Genomic DNA, 23,294 nt, shown 5'->3' on the forward strand with positions numbered 1-23,294 from the left:
TTTTTTTGTAAAAAAAAAAAAAAAAGAATCAAGGATGTTTCTATCAAGTTAAACTGGAGCCATCATGGCGCTGTCAGGTCAGACAGTCAAGAGCAAGACTACTACTTGAGCAAGTAGGAGCTGGAGAAAGGACACAAACACTCAGTAGGAGCAATTATTTCCCCAAATTTAATAAAAGCACATATTGCACCTACAAAGTTTTCACTGTAACGTTACTTAATCCATTTTTTGGGGACCCAACTTTCCTGGCGATGCACCTGGCTGAACTGTCCCTTTAAAAAGGTCCCGTGGCATGAAAATGTCATTTTATGAGGTGTTATAACGTTAATATGCGTTCCCCGGGCCTGCCTATGGCAGGTCGTAAGGTGCGAGGTTACCTCCACTTTCTCTTAGGGGTGGGCGGATCGATCTAAATATCGATAGTTCGATCCAACCGCTGTTAGGGTATTTGATCGATACAACTGTAATTGAATCGATATTTTAATTTAGATATCTCTCCTCTACGTTCACTGTACTTTGCTTGTGTCTTCCACCTTCCTGAGCAAACGCCGCTTTCACATCTTGGCCCACATTGCTCCTCCTCCCCCTCCTCTCCTCTGCTGTGATTCGTTGTTGTGCCGTCACGTGACTCACTGACACAACGCGCAGAGGAGCAGCGACTCTCTGTATTCATTCTACATGCCTATATCTAATAATTTTGTGCACTCAATACATTAATAAAAAAATATTGCCTAAAGAATTGATCATTCATTCACCTCAGAATAATGAAATGCTCTCCCCTACACAAAGTATTTTTTAAGTAAAAGTATCGAATTGGTATCGGTATCGGCAAACGGACCTATATGTATTTGGTATCGGATCTGTACCAAATTTTACAGTATCGCCCACCACTACTTTCTCTGCTTTGCCCGCCCAGACACACACCCCCAGCCTCCACCTCGCCCCCCCTCTCTCCCCCTCAAAAGCTACAGACTCAGAAATGGCACATACTAAGCAAAAGTACATTGTGGAACTGGCTCTAGTGGCTGTAATTCTGCACCAAAGCTTAATTTTGTTTAAGATACTTTAGATATGCTTTTAGGGGACCACTAAGGTCTATATAAAAGCATCCAGAGAGCGCCATGTCATGGGACCTTTAAACTGACACCAACTATATACCAAAACTTAGTGCACTGTTAGCATATATTGCAAAACGTTATGACTGTGTAGCTGACTCCTCAACAATTAACTGGCAGCTGACCAGCACTAATAAAACTAGCATTAACGCTAGCTGTGCAACGTCAGCCACATCACAAAATCCCAATAGCTAGCTAGCTAGCGCCCTGTATCAGGAACAACTTCTCACTTACTCAGTTACTCAGTTAGCTAGCTAACCCCCGGGCAGCTAACAGCTTGATAGGTTAACTTTATTATCTAACAGGTGAATGTTGGAGCGATTTCCAGTGAGGGTTTGAGTCCAGTAAAACACGTCACCCAACTCACCACTATTGGGATCCGTATACAACTGATGACAATCCCGCAAGATGCGCTCATCGCAGGACACACCGCCGGTTATCAGGTCTGCGTTTGCAGCACTTCGGCTCTTGATTTTCCCAGACATTTTTAGACTGTGATGATGATCCTCAACGACTCTCTTAACTAGCTAGCTGCTAACAAAGCCGGCCGGTTTGCCTTGTTTGAATCGCCCCGGTCCGCTGAAACACGGGGTTGGTTGAGGTTGAGACGTACAGCCACGTTGTCAGCAAGACAGCGGCTTTTGTCGCCCAGGATTTTGGGTAATGTAGTTCATTTAATTAACGAAGCGTCATACATTTACGCATGAACTTTACCTGCCCTACAACAGCCATAAGTAGGAACAATTATAGTAATGAGTACATTTTAGACATGTTTTATATAAATAGACAGCTTACAAATAAACAAAAGGCAAAAGATTGATTGATTGCTCCGTAAGTGATACACTATATTCATGCAATAGCTAGACCTGGAGGTAGCTATAATTACAAATTTGCCTAAAATTCAATTTTTGTGATACAATTAAGAAATTGACCACGTTTTTTTACCATGAGATTAAAAAAGTAATTTATTTGTATTAACATTGGAGATTTGATAAGCTAGAAGCAAGAAAACAACACATTTTAATGCACTGTGGGCAACTCAAAAATCTGTCTGGATTGTTTGTGGAGAACGGTCTAAGCTGCAATGTAGCAATTTCTGTGTCAATTGAGCAAAGATTGTGGGAGGCGTTAAGTTTAATCACTTTTACAGTTTTTAAAAAGAAACAGAGTTATTGATTTTATAACACCTGCTGCAAGCTTAATGCATGATGCGGCCTTATTGGTCATTTAACTTCTCTCATTTGAGGTGGTTTATAGTAGATGGAATAATAATAACAACTTGTATACAAGGAATAAAACTAAAAGATTATATGACACACACACACACACACACACACACACACACACACACACACACACACACACACACACACACACGCGGACCTCCCTACTTCACCCTGGGGCTCCGTAGAATGGCCCAGATTTCCTTTATCAGACAGTTCATATACTATTCTACTCGGCCGTAGTCTTCTCCAATTGGCTGGCTGGAGCCAGGTCCTTTTGGCCCCTTGGTCAAATGACTTCTTCAGCCGCCCTCATGTAAAACTTGACTTCTCACACACTCATAATAGTTGTTTCACAACCTATGTCTCTCATCATGTCTCTAGGTAGGCTATTTTGCACTTTTCCTTTTGAAACCTGTCAATAACAGCTCATGTGTTAACAGTGAGGGTAACTATCTGATCAAGCTTACACACATATTGCACTGAGCACCATTGATTATCTACTCAAGCATACTCACACACATTTGACATGAGTACAGTTACACTTTTTCCTAACCTACACCAACATTTCCTAAAAACATGTAACTTCTTAGTACTGTCATTATCATATTAAGGCACTTTAGGATGTAACTTTAATTATTCTTCACATGCATATGGACATGTCTGCTTAATTAGGCTTTTATTGAGGCAAAGGTTGCAAAGTGCTAGCATGTACGACTACTTGATGATGAATGCCACCATCAAGACTGTTTTTTTTTTTCATGGAAGCCTATGGGAATGCAGATTTGCTGGTTGGACAATGAAGAATAAAATCCCCAAATATAAAAGGGAATGATAGCTGAACTGCCAGGCCCCTAATAAGTTCTGACACCATGCAAATACATTGCATAATGTAATTGTCTTAACTTGAAAATACTATTTTTCCTGTCTTACTGAGTTGTCCTTATAGCATATTTAACTGCAATAATAAGGTAGTATAGCTTGCTGCTGTCTGAGTGAGGAGAGTATCTCTGCGGTTCAAGGCCACTCAAAAAAACATTACACTTATAAATGGTTGAGAGTGCCTATAGTGTTTGGTCCGGCATCCAGCTGGTGAAAAGAGACGTTGCACACAGCTCAGACAGCACATAACAGTTTAAGACAAACAAAAAACAATTATATTATTTTTCCATAGTTTTTATTTGCCCATTAAGTTTTCCTATTCACAATGGGAAAGAAAACACATCAGACATGATGTAAATCTCTTTAGATCAAACAAAAAAACAAAACAAATAATGCTTTTTATGGGTGTTGTGGCCCTTCATAGTGCATACGTTCTCATGATTTGCATACACATTTGATTAGATTAGTGCTACTGATGCCACCACGTGCTGAGACCTAAAGACAGCCAAAAAAGACAGTACACAATGTATAATTATCACCTTTAAGACACATTTACTTTATGAAGAAAAATGCACAAATCAACTGAAGAATTCTTACTGATTTACAGTTTTAAGTGAGTCAAATAAATAACAAAAAGTACAAGATCAGGCAAGTTTAGTAAGTAGACACCCCTGGATACATTTTCACAAGATAGCATATACAATCCAGTCAGCAAAGCCTTGTGTATAACATTGGTCATTATAATGACACTAATTCAAATGTATATCATTTGATCACTCACCCCACCATTTATACATTTTTGTCTTAAACTAATTCAATTCAATTTATATAGCGCCAAATCCCAACAACAGTTATCTCACAGCGCTTCTCATAAAAGAGCAGATCTAGACCGTACTCTGATGTTATTTACAGAAACACAACAGCTAACCAAACGCAAAATTAAATATAGGTTGAAAAAAAAATCCAAACTTTTGTAGGCAAACGTTAGAGGATTTTGTGACTGGCAGGCTGACAATTTGAATAACAATAAAACGGGGAAATCTGGATGGAAAATCTACTCCCTTCCTGCAACAGCAAACGCTAATAGTGCTCGGGCTGTAAATTCATTCATGCTTCAGTGGAGCTGGTAAGTGGCCTGGGTGTACGGAGTCTCTATCAGAGCTGAAAGTGCATCTGCATGGGTGTGAACATATTTATGACTATGCTTGTAGTGAGATTTGAACAACAGACTCTCCCCCCCGCGCAGCTACTGGTATCGTACCTTAACACGGTTGAATATCATGTCATGCAGGTGCAGATATGAACAAATAAAAGGGCTTATACTGTAGGATTTGTGGCACCTCCTAAAACTATGTGGACCTAATTTAATAAAGTTATTGTGTAAGTGCAGAATATTCTTATCACATTTAAATACATGTGTTAATTAAAGACAAACATGTTTGTTGCAAAGATGTGGTTGTCTGTTGTTGGCTGCCATTTGATGACAGAAGTGGCCATGTGTTAGTGTTTGAATCACGCCATTCAACGTGTAATTCTCCATCCCTGCTTCAGCACAAAGTACGCCCAGCAGTGAGATGACACATACTGATGTGAGCATTTGGGAAAAGGCAGGCTGTTGAGTGCAAAATGGCCTTTGCTTCCACCATCTGTTACCACTTAAAAAACATGTTTGTCCCTGTAGCTTTGGCCTGTCTGTGTTCGGCTTCAGTGCACTGCTGGGCTGTGTGGGGAGCTCCCGCACGTCTTTATATTCTTTTCACATCCAAAGATCAAAGTCAGTCTACACTTTTTAGTTTTGAGTGCTCCCCTTATCACACTTTAAATTAATGTAGTATTTGTTATGTTCAGCAGCTCATTGTGTGTTGTTCTTACTTGATCACGCTGGGTTGATGTGATCCTTGTTAACGTTGAATACATTTGCATAATTAGTGCCAATAGATATAAAGAAGTGTATCAGCAGCATCTTGCATTTATGTTGAGATTCTTCTTCAAGCGGTGAGTTGAAATTTCTTTTTAATGAAAATGTACATTTCCTCTCTTTTCTCTCTCTTCTTTTCTGTGAGAAAAGTTGAACAGCAGCTCTAACATGGAGCGAGCCATGTCCTCTAAACAGACTACAGCAAAGCTTTCAACCTGCAAGTTTCATTCGAGTCATACATCCTGCTATATTATTCTAAAAGCACAGTCACAATGTTGCTGTACATTGTATAATGGGCATATATATGGGGGCATATTAGGTTCTCAGTATTAAAACTACAATAATTGTGTTTAAATGAGTTTAGATTAGCATAAGGTTAGGTCTCATGCAACCACAGCACACAGAGAGCAACAAGGATCTTAATTCTTCATTGTCATGTCCAAGTAGAGTCGGTCGCCCGTGGTTACCAGTGAGCTTTTCTCTCTTTGGAAACCAGCTCCAGGAAATGGGAATGATTCGCATAGAGCAGGAAGGACGAGTCAACGTCCACCCACTGGACTTGTCCTGCATCATCGCCAGCTTGGAGCGTCAGCTCGCTCACACTGTTGCCTACGGTAACCATAAAGATATGTCATTGCCCTACAGAAACACAGTTTGGAGCACCCGGAGAGAAAAATGTCTCAAGAACCATAACAAGTTTCTAAAAAAAATAGTTTGCAAATTTGTGGAGCAGTTACAGCCCAAAAGTAACACAGAATTTCTAAAGTGCAAACTTTTTTTCCCTTTTTTTTTAAAGTGACAATTGAAAAGGAAACACAAAGAACATTCTTCCTGCTTATTGGTACCTGAGTCATCATGAAAGTTGACAGCAATCGTTTCCATCCAAGCATTGTCAGTGTTTCTAGGGTCATCCACATAGCCTTTATAGACCTAAATAAAAACAAAATATAAAAAATAAAACATATTATAGCTTTCCTCATAGAAGCCTTTGTCTTGTTGGCAGTAAACAAGTGAGTGTGTGTCAATTCCGGACCTGAAACCCTGTTGATTTGAAGAGCTCGGTGATGCGTTCACTGATTTTTGCTCTCTCTGATGGCGAAATGGCCAGCGTGTTCAATGCTTCTTCTGAGAACTCCCGCTGCAGCGTGAGAGAGACCTGCTCCCCTGGATCTACCATGCCCTACAAAACAAACACATGCACGCAAATAAACACAAGATCAGGACATCTTACAAACCCAAAACCACTCAAACCCATCCATGTCTTGGCGTTGATTTATTTTTGTTGCCCCTGAGCCTTTTTGGATAGCTGAGAGCACCTCATGGAAGACACACCTATCAATAAAGCTTGAAAAAGAATTGTAGAAGCCACCAACCCCGGGAATGGCCCACTCCCCGCAGTCTTTCCTCTTGATGGACACAAACTGCAGGATAGGCAGCTTGGAGACTGAGTGAAATATCTTTTCTCCTTTGGCATCTAATTTCCATCTGCCAAACATTGACAACACATCGGGTGGTTAGACATTAATGAAAAGCTGCAAAAAGTTTCCTCGTTCTTTGGTAGTTGAGCAACTCCATCTTTTTGACATGACAGATAACTGTTCTGGTACGGCGATATCATGTTTCGGAAGAAACTTCTCTGAGTTTTCCCCGTTTAAATCCTTCTTTACGTAGCTGAATTGAGTAAGGAAGGATGGATGTTGTGGCAAGTATCTTCATTCATGTGTAAAGTAAAGAAAAAGTTACCTGGTGACGATGGGATCTGCTGCGTGATTGGGTCCCCATCGTCCCAGCAAACCTCTACCAGTCACCCCTGTGCGTCCATGAGGATTTCTACATGGGTAAAAAGCAAAATTTGCTAATATATTTATAAACAGATAAGAATATTATCCAAAATAGAAAACTGTTTCGTATAATAGACAGAAGATTGAGAGAAGCATTGTAGACCTTCCAATTGAAAACTTTAGCTATTGCTATATGTGAAAGTAACATTAGGATAAGTGTATGCCACCTGATATAGATAAACTGCTTTAAAAAGTCCTGTTACTGTGACTTTCTATCTGTCAAGGCTTGAAAATCACTGAATGTAGATGTGAATTAACTGCTTGTTTTGAGTAATACCAATCCAACTGAGAGTTTATGAACAAATCTTTTGTGGTATTGGATAACTTACAGTGGCTTTCCCTCTTCTATTTTGTAGCTGTCGTCAAAGCTTGTCCTATCCACAGCACCATCCACGGCGTTGAACTTTGGAGAGAAAGAGCTGCAAAACAAGCAAAGTTCATAGTATACAAACTTCAGCTGACCTTTGAAAACAAAGAGCAACTACAACAATCAGAATGTCTCACAGCAGCCAAGAAAATAACTACATCTGCAATTCATTCAACATGCACTACAGGCCAAAGTTTATCTAACTTGATGAACTTTAATTGACATATGTGTTGCTCACTCAATATCAGGATCCGCCCATGCTGGCTTATTTACTACTGAAGGGTGGGTGTAGCTGACTGGATTATACTGTGGCCAGTTCTGACTCCAGTCCACCTTGTCATCAGGCACGAGGAAGCGCTGGATTTTAGATCCTGGGTACTGGACGCATCTGGACTTAACATGAGGAGCTGCTGAGGATGGCATTGTCTCGACACTGGTCGTGTAAAGGTTACAGCAACTGGTACTGATGGGTCTGATGGCTTGACTGGTCCTGAAAGGGTGATAAGATGAGCAGGAGATGGCAGACCTGCAGGGGGAGAAATATGAGACATGGAAATCTGGTTAAGTAGGCCACGCCAAAGTCTACATTCGCTGCAGCACCACACCACCACATTCCCTCCGTGCCCAGTGACAGGAGGAATCAGGAAGAATCCAAACACCTAGCAGAGGAATCCTGATAACAACCCAAGTGAGAGCTACTATTATACTGCCATACAAATCTTATGTCTAAAGTAATAATGGGCTAGTTTAGTTCTAATTTCTTTAATTTAGTTTTACATAAAATTTCACATTAATTTGGTATTAAATGGAAATAAAGCTTTACTAAACTCTTGCACGTAAGCAACGTTAATCACATGCATCGATATAAAAACAGTTAGATGCAATAGTTATATCTTCTGTAATATTCAATCATATCGCCTGGCAGTGATCAATGACTTTGACAGTAGTACCTAGCTGCAGCACATTGTGTCTAACGTTACTTTTGATGAAACTGAAAGCTGAAAATGTAAAATAGTCCCAGCTTCAAGTTAACGTTAATCTTTATAAGTAAATTACTATCCATACCTAACTCCAGGGGTGCAGACTGTGCATGGGAGTCCGAAAAGAGTAAGCGCTAAATGAATCCGGCCGATCCAGTCCCGCCGCCGGAAGAAATGTACCATTCCTCGAGACATCAATCAGTAACAACAACTGCAACATGCAGCAAAGTAACCAGGAAGTGCACCGCCCGACGCGGTGACGTCTGCAAATGGGTGCGGTTACAGCACAGCAGTCGCGCTCGTTTCCATGGTGATTAGAATCAAGTATGTTTTTGGTAAATGTATTTGTTTTGCAATAAATAAATAAATTGATTAAAACTGATACCATATATGTTACATCTATTTTTACAGACTATTGCGTCAAGAAATGCACTTCCACAATATGAAAAATAAAGAACGTGTGATTTCACAATGTAAACCATTTGTAAAAGGTTAAATGCAAACTACCATGTGATTAAAAATATCTATGGCAAATATCTATCTCACTATCATTTATGCTGTAATGCTAATGACGCACAGGCCTTGTGGGTGAAAGTTCACAATTATTATAACGGGTTTCCCATACATGAATATGTCTAAAATGTAAGGTTGCATAGCTACATCATCATTTACTGTCAACTGCAATTGTTTCCTGTTGTTGTATAATATTATTCGTGGAAACAGTTAAGTCCGTATACATGTCAACAAAAAGTCTAACATTATGTTAGTGGGTTGTATACAGGTGTGTTTTAAGGACAAAAATAATCAATAAAATGACCATTTGATCATAAAGTCCATTTCCTTGAGTGTCACAACCATGGATGGTCACAACAGGCAGCATGCAACATATTTCGGCACGCCCACTCGTGGCTGCTGTTGCATGTTTATTTTGCAGATTGCGCTTGTTTCGCTGTTACAATGGCGCGGAACAGGCGGCGCCTCTACCCAACTGACGCGACACCGCCCAAACAAGTCCCCCTAGTAAGCATATCTAACGCTCCTGTATTACCGTACTTTTGCACGCGCATTTACGCTCGGCGCTGAGACCAAATCCGTGCTCGCGCACGAAATCCATTTACACTCCAGTAGTAGAAGAGGGCCCTGATCCAGTCGCGCTGCTCCGTACGTTAAACAATCCGTTCGGTTGAAGCGGTAAAAACGTGTTAAAACGTACTGAAAGCGGCGGTGGTCCCTCGGCGAATCACACTGACAGAGCAGGAGCGGTTTGGAGAGGAAGAATGGCGGATTCGAGCAGCACCGCAGCGGTCGGGGCCGCAGGCTCCAACAGCGCTGCTGCTGCCGGGGCGGCTGGCACGGTGGCGCAGGATGGAGCGCCCGCAGCTGCGGGACCCAAGGCCGAGTCTGTTAAGGGCCAGATTTTTGATGTGGGCCCCCGCTACACGAACCTGTCCTACATCGGGGAGGGGGCTTACGGAATGGTTTGGTAAGTTGCGCTTGTCGTCTCTGTTGGGCCACCGTAGTGTATAAGTCAGAAGTGCTAACGTTAGCTAACGTAAGCTGTTTGTTAGCAAATACTGTTAGCCAGCTAACTCTAGCTGTTGTATTCAACAAGCGTTGTCCGTCAATTGCAAGTGTGGTGTCGATGTATGTGTTTAAAACTGCTGCCCAACATTCAGACATTGTAACTGTAAGACAATGTTTAGCAGGTTAGTTGACGAGCTACAGGCGTGGCTATTACAGGAAACATGATTGGGAGTGATTGCGCAGGACGTTTGCTATCAGGAGAAATCTTTTGCAGACTGCATTTGACCGCACATTTGAGTTGGTTATCGCTAAAGTCGTTTTAAACGTCCTGCGGCATTCGTCTCACAACCACATTTATCTATACGGGAATTCCGATTGAGAAAGATTCAGCCTGCAGCAAAGCTGCTGCATAGGATGCCAGTGGGATTTCTCAGTTGTAACGAGGCCTTTCCTCGTGTTATCGCTGTATGTGATCTACAGCCCTGTGTGGACATGTTAAGCAACCCTGTTGCACTTGACATCAATGCCAAGTCATCGCAATCGAGGCTGAACTGTGAACAGGATCAGGTGTGACAGCACTGCATGTCAGTGCAAAGTGGATGGTAGCATGAGAGCAGGGCAGCCAATTCATCTCAATAAGACACGCCGTGTAGTCACTGTCATTTTTCAAACAGCAGTGTGTCAGCAAAGTGTTATTTTGTTAGTGTCATCGTGGGGATGTGATTCCACGGTGGCAGAATTTGGTGTTTGTAAACATTGTCAACACCCACTGGGTAATACAGTGAAAGAACCAATTATAGTTTATTCCTAGAATTTACACCATCTTCAAAACTGCTTGTTCATCATTATCCAGGTGTACAGCCGTTTTGTCACAGATGTGATTATTACTAATGTGTACATCCAGGGTTGTTTGTTAATGTCACAGTATTCAGCCATTAAAGAAGGTACAATGACAAGTGAACTTGCCCTGATTATGCAGTGTGTTGTGCAACAAGAAAACCGACTTCCACCAATAGGGAAGATGTGATGTAATTATTGTTCCTGTTGAGGCTAAGTGTGTAAAACCTTAGATGATTTTTTTTTTCTTTCTTCAACACAAAGGGACAGTAAATTCAAGCGTCTCAAAAACGCAACCATTCATAGCTCCTCTCAGCCTCTACCTACTCTACACCTACACCACACTGCATCTACACTTGGGCATACACCTACAGTACTTCACAACATATCACAGCAAACGTGTGCATCCTGGCAGCAAGACAGTCTGCAACGCCCGTTTGGAGCTTAGTATTAGCCCAGTTTCTGATAACGTCATTGTGTGTGTGTGTGTGAATTGTACAGTGTGTAATATGAGACCTGTTTTGTGCTTCTGTCCACATCCTCCCTATCCAGCTCTGCAATGGACAACGTGACAAGCCAGCGTGTAGCCATCAAGAAAATCAGCCCATTTGAGCACCAGACGTACTGCCAGCGCACACTGAGGGAAATCAAGATCCTGCTGCGTTTCCACCATGAGAATATCATCGGCATCAACGACATTCTCAGGGCACGACACCTTGACAACATGAGGGATGTGTATCCTTTAATGCTTACATGAAGGGTCTCGCTGCATTTGTATGCAGGCTGCTAATACAAATGTTCCTTATTCCCTAAACTTAGATTTATTGTTATTGTTATTGGAATAAGTAGTCCAATCCTAAACTTTGACAGTGCAAAGCATTATCTTTTTCTTTTCCTTTTTTCTTTTTTAGTGCAGTTCCTACTATAAGTATATCACTCAAAAGGTGCTAATTAAAAAAATCTGGTGATGTTGCATTCAAGAACCTGTAAGAAAACCGTGTACAGTAACTTTGGAAGAGTAATTTTAATCCAATACCCTCTGCATTTCCATTTTAAGTGTGTTGGAGAATGAGAATTCAGCTGTGAACACGCCAAACAAATAGACAAGGAGATTTTAACCCAGCTTGCAGTCACTATAATCTCGCTTTAGTGTAAAGCTTCAAGATCGGGTTAACCAACAGTTAATAAGGAGAAAAATGTTTAAGACAATTATGTTGTTCATGGCTAGACAAGCTACTTTTTCAGCTAAATATGAATAGTAATACAATTCTTTTGAGGTGCTGGGTGTTACTGAGTTACTTTTTTTGTTTTTGTTTAATAGCGTTGTCTAGAAGATGTTGGAACCAAAGGTAATTACTGGAGTAGGCAGTTTTTTGTTTTTCAATATTGGGCAAAAATTCCAAAACAACTTTTTAGCATATTGTTATTCAAGTGGAGTGTGAAAAAAAACTAGACTTGTGCATCTCGCCTTGGATATTTTTCAGGCTGGATAAATCCAGCCCATATGAGGGGACTTTGGCCAATCCAGTCATTTCAGAGGGAGAGCATTCCTATTGGCTGTTCTACAAATGTAGCTGCACATGCACGTAACTGTTAAGATGAGGAAAGCCTTAGTCAATGGCCGAAAATACTGCAGAGAAAGTTGCTATTCCAGCATTGGCAAAAACTGGCTCACTGCAAAGCAATCCAAAGAAGAAGACTGGCTCAGCCCATAGTTGCTGTGTTGGGTAAATGTTCATGGATTTTTTGAGGAACAGAATTATTGCACCACAATTATTGCGCCTGTTTGACCAACCTGACTAAAGTTTAGCCTATGGTTTCTCTACAAGATATACTGCAATAAAAAACATAACAAAAGTTATTGTGCCCGGAAGCAAAAGCCAAACATAATATATACATACATAACAAATATAATGGTTCAGCAACTCCTGGTTTTATTTGATTCAACTTATGTTGTTGTATAATTCAGGACACATTCAAAATAGCTTTCAGAGTGGTCTTTATGTTTCTCCTGGTGTCAATGTATACTGCCGTCCCTCTTGTTGTCCTCCTTGACCTGTGCGTCCTCCCAGCTACATTGTGCAGACTCTGATGGAGACGGACCTCTACAAGCTGCTGAAGACCCAGAGGCTGAGCAACGACCACGTTTGCTATTTCCTCTACCAGATCCTGCGAGGCCTCAAGTACATTCACTCAGCCAACGTGTTGCACCGTGACCTCAAGCCCTCCAACCTGCTCATCAACACCACCTGCGACCTCAAGGTCAAAACACACACACACACACACACACACACACACACACACACAAACTAGGGCTTCATGATATGAGGAAAATATCTAATTGTGACTATTTTGACTGAAATTGCAATTTTTATTTTTGTTTTATTTTTATTTTTTTAATTGGTTTAAAAAAATGCTAGGATCTCTACCAAATAAAGAATTTAGTTTGTGGCCCGATACCTATCTGCAGCACCACAATACTTTGCAATAATATGTTTTTATAATGTTAAATTTAGTATAGGTGTTAAACATTCCCTGTAATTTAAAGTTCAAACATGGTACCTGGCTCATTTTTGAGAGAAAAGTTAAAAAGGGGATTTATTTTTAACACAAGAACTATTATGCTTATATTAGCAGTTGCAAGTTACAGCGCTCAAAAATGATTTGAAAAAGAATCTCAGGAAATGTTGGACATGGGGGATGGATTGACCTGAGCCCTACTTTGCTGGCCATGGCTCTTACTGTGCAACAAACAGCTGAATTACAAAATATAACACATATTCAAACCTGGTATTTGCAGATACTTAATATTAAATTACTCAGTTGGATTGTGATACAGTGTGTGTTTCTTATTCAAGCAGCTAAGTAGCCAAACATGAATTACTTCTTGAGTTTATTAATAAGGATCTAAACGATCTAAATTACTAACATGTATTGGCCAGGTAGGTGTCAGTACCTTTTAAGAATAAAAGGGCAAAATTGTCCATCTAAATGCATTTTCCTTACCACAATAGCTGCATGATGTTTAATGTGTAAGGGCGTGGCCCTTTCATCCAAATAATATTGTTGCCTCTTTTTTCACTTCTACAATGATAAATACTCATATATTTCCAAACTGAATAACTTGTAACCTGTAGGTGATCAATGTGTTTTGGACGACTGACAGACACAGAATAATTTACAGGCGCTGCTTTTTATATTTGGAAATATGTACCTACAGAATGTTAACTAAATGGAATGCTTGATGCCCAATTAATTAACTCGGGGTTGCTATAATGAATTGTGGGAAATTGAGTGCATAGCATATAAGTTAAAAGAAAAGTGTGTTTTAAGCATCATAAAATAATGGCGTACATTATGGCTGCTCAGTTTGTTTGATCAGAGACTAATTCAACTCTTTCAACATTTTGTTTCTGCAGTGATTTTTCAGTGTTCAAAAATCTATAATAAAGCTACCATAAACGCGTTGATGTGAGCCATTGGGTTTGCTTTGCTCTTTGCCTTGTTGTCCAGCTTCTGAAAACACTTAGGAACTCTCAGCAGCCAACCATCAATCCCTGGATTAGTTGATCATGTGGGAGGAGTGAAGAACAAAGGCAGCACGTGTTGCAGCTGCTTTCTGATACAGTCCTCTCCCTTACTATGCTTATACAGCTATACATTCTCTCTCTCTCTCTCTCTCTCTCTCTCTCTCTCTCTCTCATCCTCTCTTTCTCATCTCTCGTCTCTCTCTCTCTCTCCTCTCTCTATCTCTCTCTCTCTCCTCTCTCCTCTCCTCATCTCTCCTCTCTCTCTCTCTCTCCTCTCCTCATCTCCTCTCTCTCTCTCTCTCTCTGTCTTGTGTGTGTGTTTAAAAAAAAAAAAAAAAAAAAAGAAATAAAGTAAATAAATAAGGAAACAATCAAATTCCTCCCCTACTTAATGCTGTGTGTACAGTATTAATCTGCTAGAATACTACCTGCCCCCAAATTCCCTGCAATTTTGGCATTTTATTAAACAGAAATGTGAATTGGGGTGTTAGGCTTAACATGTATTAATATGACGTTTCTGACCGTGTTATCCTCAGATCTGTGACTTTGGCCTGGCACGGATAGCCGACCCCGAGCACGACCACACAGGTTTCTTGACCGAGTACGTGGCCACGCGTTGGTACAGGGCTCCAGAAATCATGCTCAATTCAAAGGTAGGTCCGTAAAGAACTGGTGTGGATACTGTATTGGACTGGAAAGCTTCTTAGTTTGTTGACTATATGTGCGTTTGTGTCCCAGGGCTACTCCAAGTCCATTGACATCTGGTCAGTTGGCTGCATCCTGGCTGAGATGTTGTCCAACAGGCCCATCTTCCCCGGGAAACACTACTTGGACCAGCTCAACCACATACTGGGTGAGTGTCCCCTCATTTTAAGCATCAACCATTTTTATTTGCCGGACATTCACGTTTGCATCCATTCTGATTTCCTCTTTGTTTGCCCAACTGTGCTTTGAATTACAGCTAATTCAAACAGCATGTACGTATAACCTTTTCAGCATTCTTACTTAAGTAACTAAACTTTTTAAAAACTAAAATTCCGTTTCAAGTAACTAAAGTGAGATGTGATTGAGCTGAAAATGTGGCGCGCCACACTTGTTTCGATGGCATTAAAGCAGGTTTCTACCAGACTAACAGCCACATCTTCACCATCAGTTGAGTAGCCATATTGAAATATGTCCCTCACTCTGTGTGCAGGCGTCCTTGGCTCTCCTTCTCAAGATGATTTGAACTGCATTATCAACATGAAGGCGAGGAACTACCTGCAGTCCCTGCCTCATAAACCCAGGATCCCTTGGGAGAGTCTCTACAAGGCGGACTCAAAAGGTATGGCAATGCACCGCATTATTCATTTGTAAACCTGGAATGTAAGGGGAGAAATTGGGAAATATATATTTCAAATATGAATAAAAGCAACCTTTGTATGGCCCATAGTTGGCAGCAAATGCTGCTGTGTAGTCACGCTAACAGACATACTGGGGGCTATGAAAATAAACTCACAGGTCAGAAGACTGTGCTGTTTAGCGGTTTAGCTTGATCAGTGTGACAAGATGGAGGAACAAATAGGGCTGCACAATATATCGTTTTATCATTATCGCATCATCACATCATCTCTAAAGGCTGGGACATATTGCAGAAGACATTCAGAGATTATTTGAGTTAGATGAAAGAGAATATCACCAGAAAACTGCACTTTAAAATGTAACTTTTGTTCTTATTTTTAGTGCTGGCTTTTTGTATTCCATTCAATGTTTAATTTGTTCAATAAAAGAATGTTTTTCATTTGTTTTGAATTCAATAAGCAGTTTTTGGTATTTTAGCGGAATACTGAAAGCAGCAGAACTGAGCACACTTTAATATATTTATTTATCGCAAGTAATTTTAATGTGATATTCAACAAAGTAGAGTCTCATATTGCATATTTTCCTTGTATGGTGCAGCCCTAGCAACAAAATGTTTATGGTTTCCTGTAACTGACGTTGAAACGTCACATTCTACTTCCTGTAAACCTGAAGAACAATTATCCAACAGGCTTTTAATAATCCTTTTGTCAGATTATCTATACACAGCCGTTTGTTGTGCGAGCTTTGTTTGTTTACATTCATAATAATAATGAAGGAGAAAGTAAAGTTCAGAGCTCCAAAACAAGAACTCCAAACAAAAACATCCAGTTGTGCATGTGAGTGGTGTGTGGTGTGGCGTTGTGTGTGTGTGTGTGTGTGTGTGTGTGTGTGTGTGTGTGTGTGTGTGTGTGTGTGTGTGTGTGTGTGTGTGTGTGGTGTGTGTGTGTGGGTGTGTGTGTGTGTGTGTGTGTGTGTGTGTGTGTGTGTGTGTGTGTGTGTGTGTGTGTGTGTGTGTGTGTGTGTGTGTGTGTGTGTGGTGTGTGTGTGTGTGTGTGTGTGTGTGTGTGTGTGTGTGTGTGTGTGTAACACAGTATAGTTTTTTAGCTTTGAGCAACAGTGAAAAATCAAAGCTATACTGTGAATGAAAAATAAGTAAAGAATTTTGAAAATATCGTGTGCACATGATAGGAATGATAAGTGACTCCACGATCTGCCTTTACAGAGAGATTGTTAGTATTGTGCTACAGTACACAGTATTTGCCGCGCACACAGCGGCGCAATGCTAGCTGCTACAGTGCAAACAGAGCATTTGTTAGCTTAATGTTTAGCTCACACCTGCTATCTTTGGTTGTTTTTTTCCCCCCACATAAATCTTTATTGACATTAAATTCACCAATGAAACAACAAACTCATAAACACTAGCAAATGAAACGACACGAAAGTCGGCTTGGGGATTGCTGTCACATTTCACAACCTTGGAGTGTAATGTCTCTGTTAACTATAGTTCTAGTCCTATTTTCTCATTTTCGGTCCAGTTCTGCTTCTTGTAGTCTGTCAGTCTTTCCACTTAATAGATTTCTCTCGTTGGGGGTGTTTCCTTAGCCCAGTTCCAAATGAGAGTTTTCTTTTACAGAGGTTGCTACTAGCAGTATTTGATTACTAGCAAAACTATTTTCTTCAGGGAATTTACATAGATAAAGCACCTTATACCTTTTATATTCGACTTTGGTTGTTTTAGTGTCTGTCCAATAAACATTTTGACAGTGAAATAAAATGAACACACCTGTAAGAAAAGAAAGAAACTGAACTAACTCAAGCTCTTGATAAATCTAACGCAGCTCTGGACCTGCTGGGACGCATGTTGACCTTTAACCCCGTGAAGCGCATTAGCGTTGAGGAGGCCCTGGCTCACCCTTACCTGGAGCAGTACTACGATCCCACAGATGAGGTATGCACAGATGGAGCCAATTCATGAATGAATGTCCTATTGCTGCAGCACAAGGCAATCAGGGAAAATAACTTGCGTGTTGATTTGAAAGAAAACTTGCAAGAGGGCTCAAGATTTAAGTTGTAAAGATGTAAGTTGTGCCTTCTCAGTCTATCAATATTTAAACTGAACTCCACAGAGGAATCTTCACCAACTGAACAAATACGAGTTTTGAGATTTGCACAAATATGTTTGTCATTGTTTTCAACCATGTGCCAAGATTTAATTGTGAGCCTTTTCCTGCTTTCTGACGAAAAGCCTCTTAGCTGTTTGGAATGCAATTAGTATTAAGTTTGCTCTATGGTTTCAGCCCAGAGGAAGGGTAAAGAATGCAAACACATCTCTATTTGTGTCAGCATAGACTGAACCCTAGTACTGTTTTGTAGAAATCTAAATGTTGGATTTCTTCACTGTTTTTTCCAGTTTCATAGGCTTTTTTTGTGAAAATTACTGCTTCTGTTAAATTTATTAAAAACTAACAATTCAAACATTTTGCTGCACTGTTCAGGTTGCATAAAGCCTCTCCAGCTTTCCCAACTTGGCAGCAGCCGTTTCAGAGCCTACCTTTTTATATAAGCTGCAGCTGCCTAAGCTAGGTTTAGGACATAGCTCTAAGGACATAGCTCTCCAGCTTCAGTTGAAAGTTTGTACAATGTGTGGGTGTTTTTTTTTGTTTTTCTTTTGTAGCCGGTAGCAGAGGAGCCCTTCACTTTCTCCATGGAACTGGATGACCTTCCTAAGGAAAAGCTGAAGGAACTGATCTACGAGGAAACTGCTCGTTTCCAGGAAACCTACCAGGGCTCCTGAGATGCACAGGTACGCAGCCAAACGCACACAGTTGCAGCAATTTAAGATTCTGCTGATTAAAGGTCGAAAAATAAATACCTGAAATAAATTTTAGTAGATGTTTCTTTCTAAATATACCCTAATATACACCAAAGGTGCTTCACCTAATGATGCAGCTACAGATCAAGCTAGATGTTTTGGTCATAAGTCTGAACAGGTTGATCCAAATGATAAAAAGTTAAATTATGTCTTTCTTGACCTGTGCGTGAGTCATGCAGTACTTGAGGGTGATGATTGGTGGCGTATTCATGTGGTGACTGAAACACACAGGAGAGGTTGAAAAGAGATTGATGCAAATCAATGTGATCCGTTAAAGAGAATTACAACATCAGTCAAAAATCAACCACTTCTAAAAAAGCTGCATTCTGTTTTCACCCGATGTTTGATTCTGTTTTGTTCAAAACTGAGAGAGCTCTGAAGAGACTTTGTTGTGATTCGAGACCACAAGATGTCAGTGGAGCAATGCATTTATTTAAACACATCCAAAAGTGCTTGAAACATGAAACTACCATGTCCCTCAATTGTTCTGACTTACAGTTATATAAAGGGCAAGTTGCCCAGTAGGTTCATCACAAATATTTGATTTGGATTGTTTGCTTGTCATTGGCATTTTATTATAAGAGACAAATCCTTTAAAACCAAGTGATATTGTCTGGTGAAAACGGTCTTAATGTCCTGCTGCTATCAGCTCGTATAGTATTCTTATCAGTATCGTCTACGCTTTATATCCAGTGAGGGAGTTGATGTGAGAAAAGGACTTTGGAAATGTTAAACGTGACAAGAGATAGTAAGGATCCATTTTAAATCATATGTAGCGGTTATTCCAGTCAGTTTGTCAAGAGGATGTCAGTTGTGAATGCATTTCCATTCAATCAATTAAATGGACACATTAAGGGTTATTTGACATAATTACAAACAAATTAAGATTTACAGTTTATTTCAAATACTAGGGTTATGTTTTCAGGACCTTCTCAAAAACCTCAACATGAAATTAAAGAGAAAATTTAGGACAACGTGACGTCTTAAATTTGACCATTATTAGCTCTGCTACCTCATAGATTAGCACATGATGAGTGAGTTGGATCCTACAGAGAGTAATGGAAGTTAGAATGAGACAGAATTTTCATTAGTTCAAAGCGGGCCTAAGTGCATTTCTTTTTCTTTACTTTCTTTTTTTTTTTTTAGCCCTAAAGAGTGACAAAGCCACACCGAGGCTTGGAACAAGAAGATCCCAACGACATGCTAAAACAAAAAGAAAAATGCATCTTCAAGAAACCAACAAAAAGAGAAAACAAGAAATGAACATTTAACGGCTTATCTTTCTATTTCTACTGCAGGAGAGCTAAGTTTTACTTTTTTTTTCTGGGGTGGGGTGGTAGGGGGTCTGTCGTACTGTTTCAGTTTTAACCATGTTGGACTCTCCATCCTCTCACCTCACATTTGTTTTCCCGTTAAAGGTCCTTCCTCATCCCATCCCATTTACAGTAACTCACTGTTTCTCACCTGTCCTGATCCAACCCTTTTTCTGCCTCTCCTGCAGCTGTTACTGGAGCTCTCTCTGTTGCTCCCTTTCATATAAACTACTGTATTAACCAACACCATAACTCTCTTGTCTTGCGCCATGTAAATCACTACCTGGAAAAATTGAGGGCTATAAGAACGGGGATGCTAATCGGGTGTATGTATATACAAAAATTTAAAAGCTTATTTTTTTCTTTTTCTTTTTCTTTTTTTTAAGTGTGCTTGTCTCAGTTTTTGTATGTACACTGTTGTTGGAGTGTTTTCGCATCGCGTCGTATCAGTATGTTATTGGGTTTGTATTTGCTAGTCATTTTTTTGAACACTTGATTTTGAGGCAAACATTCAATGTTTTTACTGGCATGTTGGCAGGTTTTGTTCTCGCTCTTTTTTTTTTTTCTTCAAAAACAAAAACTGTATGATGTTCATATGAATGCATGCATTCCTGAAATTAACCAAAGTGGCAGAGAGATGCAGGAATCTTGGAGGAGCAACTAAGTAATATCTATAAGTGTTTTAAATCGTACCTTAATCCTATTTCTTGACCTGTAACTTGTACCAAGGACAGACAAACTCCCCCTTCATTTGTGGAAAGTTGGTTATATTCAGGAGGCGCTACAGGATTGGAGCAAATGGAAATCAAACAGCAAAAAAATATAGTTTCTATAATTGTGTATTCATTCAAACAGTGATACCTAGCCCCATTTTCCAGAACATTCACGGTACTCTGTGCCATGTCAAAACGTTTTTTGTTTTCTGACTATCAGGAACTACCTGCCTTAATGTAAGTTTTACAGCGGAAGAATATTGGTATAACGTTACTGTGTCGTCCACATTTGGCCCCACTGCCAAAATCAAATAGATGATCCAGTGTCAGTATTACATTCCTATATTAAATTAGATTTTTGCTACAAATGCATAGCAGTTGAATGGTGATCTGTTTGTCCCATAACATCACTGAAGCCCCCTGTGTTTCCTCAGCTCCTCTTGATCCTAAATTTCAGTGAATCCTCTATTTCCAGAGCCCTGTCTAGGAGCACATATGGCATTCTGGAAAATGGGGCCTGGTTGACAGCCTTTCTATCCCACCATGCTATTTTTGTACTGCGTTCCTATTTGCTACCATTTGTCCCAGGGCGACTGTACGGAGTCAAATGTGTATGTGGGCTTGGGCCTTACTAGCCAAGCGAAAGCCCAAATTTAAACATTCACGTATTCAAAGTGGCCATACTTGAATGCGGTTTAGAGAAGAGCACTTTCCAGCAAGCATTTTTGGATTATGATCTTTCTGGCTTATTGATGTGAGTGTTGAATGTAAATGGCCAGAATTTCTGGAGTCTGTTGCTGCAGCTTAGCGTTCGCCAGTTGTGATCTTTTACATGAATGGCACCTCTTTTACGACTACTGAGAAAACTGTACATGTCACTGAAAAATGCTATGTTCACGATATATGGTAGAGATGGAAAAAATCTCCATTGACAACTTGCGAGTGTCATCCAAACGGGTTATAAATCAAAGCTTTCAGAAAAGTCGTAACTACGAGATGCAAGTTGACGGAAGGGCTATTTAATAGTTGGAAACTCGCAATTATGATGACTCCAATATGACGTGAATGTGGCATAATCAAGGACACAATAGTCAAGCCAAGCAACCATCATCACTTCTTGGGGGGTGTGTGTGTATGTATGCGTGTGTGGGGGTGTGTGTGTGTGTGTGTGTGTGTGTGTGTGTATATACACACACACACACACACACACACACACCCTCTCTGCTCGTTTCCTTTTTGCGCTCCTGTTCCCGCTCCCCTCTGCCTGTGTGTTTTCCTGGCTATCTGTGAACACACTGGATGTTTATTCTTCAATGTGGGCGATTTAATACTACTATCGTTTCTCAGATGGCTTCTCATGTTTCTTTGAGTGTGTGCATGTGTATAATGTGTGTCTTCATTGTTCCTGTCAGTGTCTGCTTCCTCCTCTCTTTGTTCTGGATGTGACTGTACTAATTGCTGCCTCGCGGAGCACCACCGGCAGGTCCAGCTCAGTCTGCACTAATTTCTGCCTGGGACCAGTAAAGAAGCCCCCCCCCCCAAAAAATGAACCAACATGCACTGGATTCTCTCTCTCTCTCTCTCCCTCTCTCTCTCTCTCTCTCCTCTCTCTCCTCCCCCTCCATCTCCTCTCTCTCTCTCATCTCTCCTCTGCTCTCTCCTCTCCTCTCCTTATCTCTCTCTATCTCTCCTCTCCCCTCCTCCTCTCCCTCTCTCTCTCATCCGTCTCTCCTCTTCGGTCGCTGTCTCACTCAGGGCAGGCCTGTGATGCTAAAAGACTCCAGATCCGGAGCACTCACCGGCCTCGCCCTCTTGCAACAAAAATCATTGATTTGTTTTCACGGGCTCGAGCTGCGTCATAGGCTGTCTTCTCAGAAGCCATAGCCAGCACTTTGGGATCGGTGCAAGGCTTTTTGGTGCATGTGGTGATATCCATCCTTTTGTTCAACCTCCTGACTCACGCCACGCTTTACTCAAAGGGCTGCCTCCCCCGTCCTCCTCTTCCTTCCTCTTCTGTCTGCTTCTCCACAGTGGGATTGGTGAAGACCTTCTAACCCATATCACTGACTTTGCTGCCACTTTTCCTCCTCCAGAAAATCATTGCCCTTGTCTCGCCTGGATCATAGATCATGGATGGTCATCCATGCCGGAAACTCGCATAACTCAATCAGCACGCCTGCACTTTGTCTTTCCAGCCACGCTCTCTGCCCTTCGAGGTTGTTTTTCTCTTGTCTCCTCCCTGTTCAGCTTTAAGTTTTGCCTGCTGTGTGTGTTGAAGCTCATGGATCGTCAGCAGTAATTTATGTCTGTGTACAAGTGTATCTGCTCATCAGTAACATAAAGCCAAGACTCACTTTGTGTGTGTGTGTTTTGGGCCCTCTCCCTGCAGTTACCGGTGCTTTTACATCTGAGAGATTTTCATTTTCTTTTTTTTTTGACCAACAGAAAAACAGCCGTACAGATATTTTGTATGTATTTCAAGTATATTTGACCATCAGTCAACCAGGCCCTGCTTGCTTTATTTTTTTTGTGGTCTTTCTAACCGACCTGCCACCAAACATCTCACCGGGTAACCATGGGAACGAACCAAGAGGACCATTTTGCAATCCTCCTGACACACGCACACTCGCACTCCCTCTCTCTTTCTGAGAAGTGTATGTGTGTTAGTGAAATGTTCAACTTAAACACACCATATACATTCAAATAGTATCGACGAGTCTAAAGGCCTGTCCGTCATGAGGCCTGTTTCCAGAAATTGTTGTTTTTAAATGGCTGTTCTTATTATCGCTATTGTTGTTATATTGGTGAGTTGTTGTATTTTCTTTTCTTTTTTTTGTT

General features: G+C 40.7%; 3 protein-coding genes across 4 annotated transcripts in view; 1 reads left to right on the forward strand and 2 right to left on the reverse strand.

Annotated features, from left to right (window-relative positions):
- The window catches only part of si:ch211-11k18.4 (uncharacterized), a 9,628-nt gene extending 7,865 nt beyond the window's left edge, over positions 1 to 1,763 (reverse strand). Inside the window, exon 1 of the mRNA XM_032538711.1 lies at positions 1,483 to 1,763. Coding sequence (XP_032394602.1) covers positions 1,483 to 1,600 — 118 coding nt within the window. The 5' untranslated portion in view covers positions 1,601 to 1,763. The remainder of the gene's footprint in view (positions 1 to 1,482) is intronic.
- Positions 1,764 to 5,265: 3,502 nt separating this feature from the next.
- On the reverse strand, positions 5,266 to 8,573 carry nudt9 (nudix (nucleoside diphosphate linked moiety X)-type motif 9). 2 transcript variants are annotated; one of them, XM_032538727.1, is made up of 8 exons: positions 8,412 to 8,573; positions 7,585 to 7,872; positions 7,309 to 7,398; positions 6,882 to 6,968; positions 6,512 to 6,623; positions 6,172 to 6,318; positions 5,984 to 6,068; positions 5,266 to 5,747 (listed from the first exon to the last, which is right to left on the reverse strand). In XM_032538727.1, the coding sequence occupies exons 1-8, from the start codon at positions 8,519 to 8,521 to the stop codon at positions 5,602 to 5,604; spliced, it is 1,065 nt and encodes a 354-aa protein (XP_032394618.1). In that variant the 5' UTR covers positions 8,522 to 8,573; the 3' UTR covers positions 5,266 to 5,601. The 2 variants fall into 2 exon arrangements, with proteins under 2 accessions (XP_032394618.1, XP_032394619.1); XM_032538728.1 differs by having other exon boundaries at positions 7,585 to 7,836; positions 8,412 to 8,567.
- An 817-nt stretch (positions 8,574 to 9,390) lies between these two features.
- On the forward strand, positions 9,391 to 20,098 carry mapk3 (mitogen-activated protein kinase 3). Its single transcript, XM_032538719.1, has 9 exons — positions 9,391 to 9,809; positions 11,240 to 11,422; positions 12,760 to 12,949; positions 14,754 to 14,870; positions 14,956 to 15,070; positions 15,413 to 15,541; positions 17,397 to 17,506; positions 18,233 to 18,361; positions 19,577 to 20,098. The coding sequence occupies exons 1-8, from the start codon at positions 9,604 to 9,606 to the stop codon at positions 18,350 to 18,352; spliced, it is 1,170 nt and encodes a 389-aa protein (XP_032394610.1). The 5' UTR covers positions 9,391 to 9,603; the 3' UTR covers positions 18,353 to 18,361; positions 19,577 to 20,098.
- The last annotated feature ends 3,196 nt before the right edge of the window (positions 20,099 to 23,294 follow it).

Source organism: Etheostoma spectabile, chromosome 15 (genome assembly GCF_008692095.1).
Source record: "Etheostoma spectabile isolate EspeVRDwgs_2016 chromosome 15, UIUC_Espe_1.0, whole genome shotgun sequence".
NCBI classification, from domain to species: Eukaryota; Metazoa; Chordata; class Actinopteri; order Perciformes; family Percidae; genus Etheostoma; species Etheostoma spectabile.

Coding starts and splice junctions, on each gene's coding strand:
- nudt9 (XM_032538727.1), bottom strand. CDS start 8,521: ATGTCTCGAGGAATGGTACATTTCTTCCGGCGGCGGGACTGGATCGGC. Junction 6,969..7,308: donor ATAGAAGAGGGAAAGCCACT/GTAAGTTATCCA, acceptor TTACCCATGTAG/AAATCCTCATGGACGCACAG. Junction 6,069..6,171: donor TCAAATCAACAGGGTTTCAG/GTCCGGAATTGA, acceptor GTTTTTATTTAG/GTCTATAAAGGCTATGTGGA.
- mapk3 (XM_032538719.1), top strand. CDS start 9,604: ATGGCGGATTCGAGCAGCACCGCAGCGGTCGGGGCCGCAGGCTCCAAC. Junction 14,871..14,955: donor AAATCATGCTCAATTCAAAG/GTAGGTCCGTAA, acceptor TTTGTGTCCCAG/GGCTACTCCAAGTCCATTGA. Junction 17,507..18,232: donor ACTACGATCCCACAGATGAG/GTATGCACAGAT, acceptor TTTCTTTTGTAG/CCGGTAGCAGAGGAGCCCTT.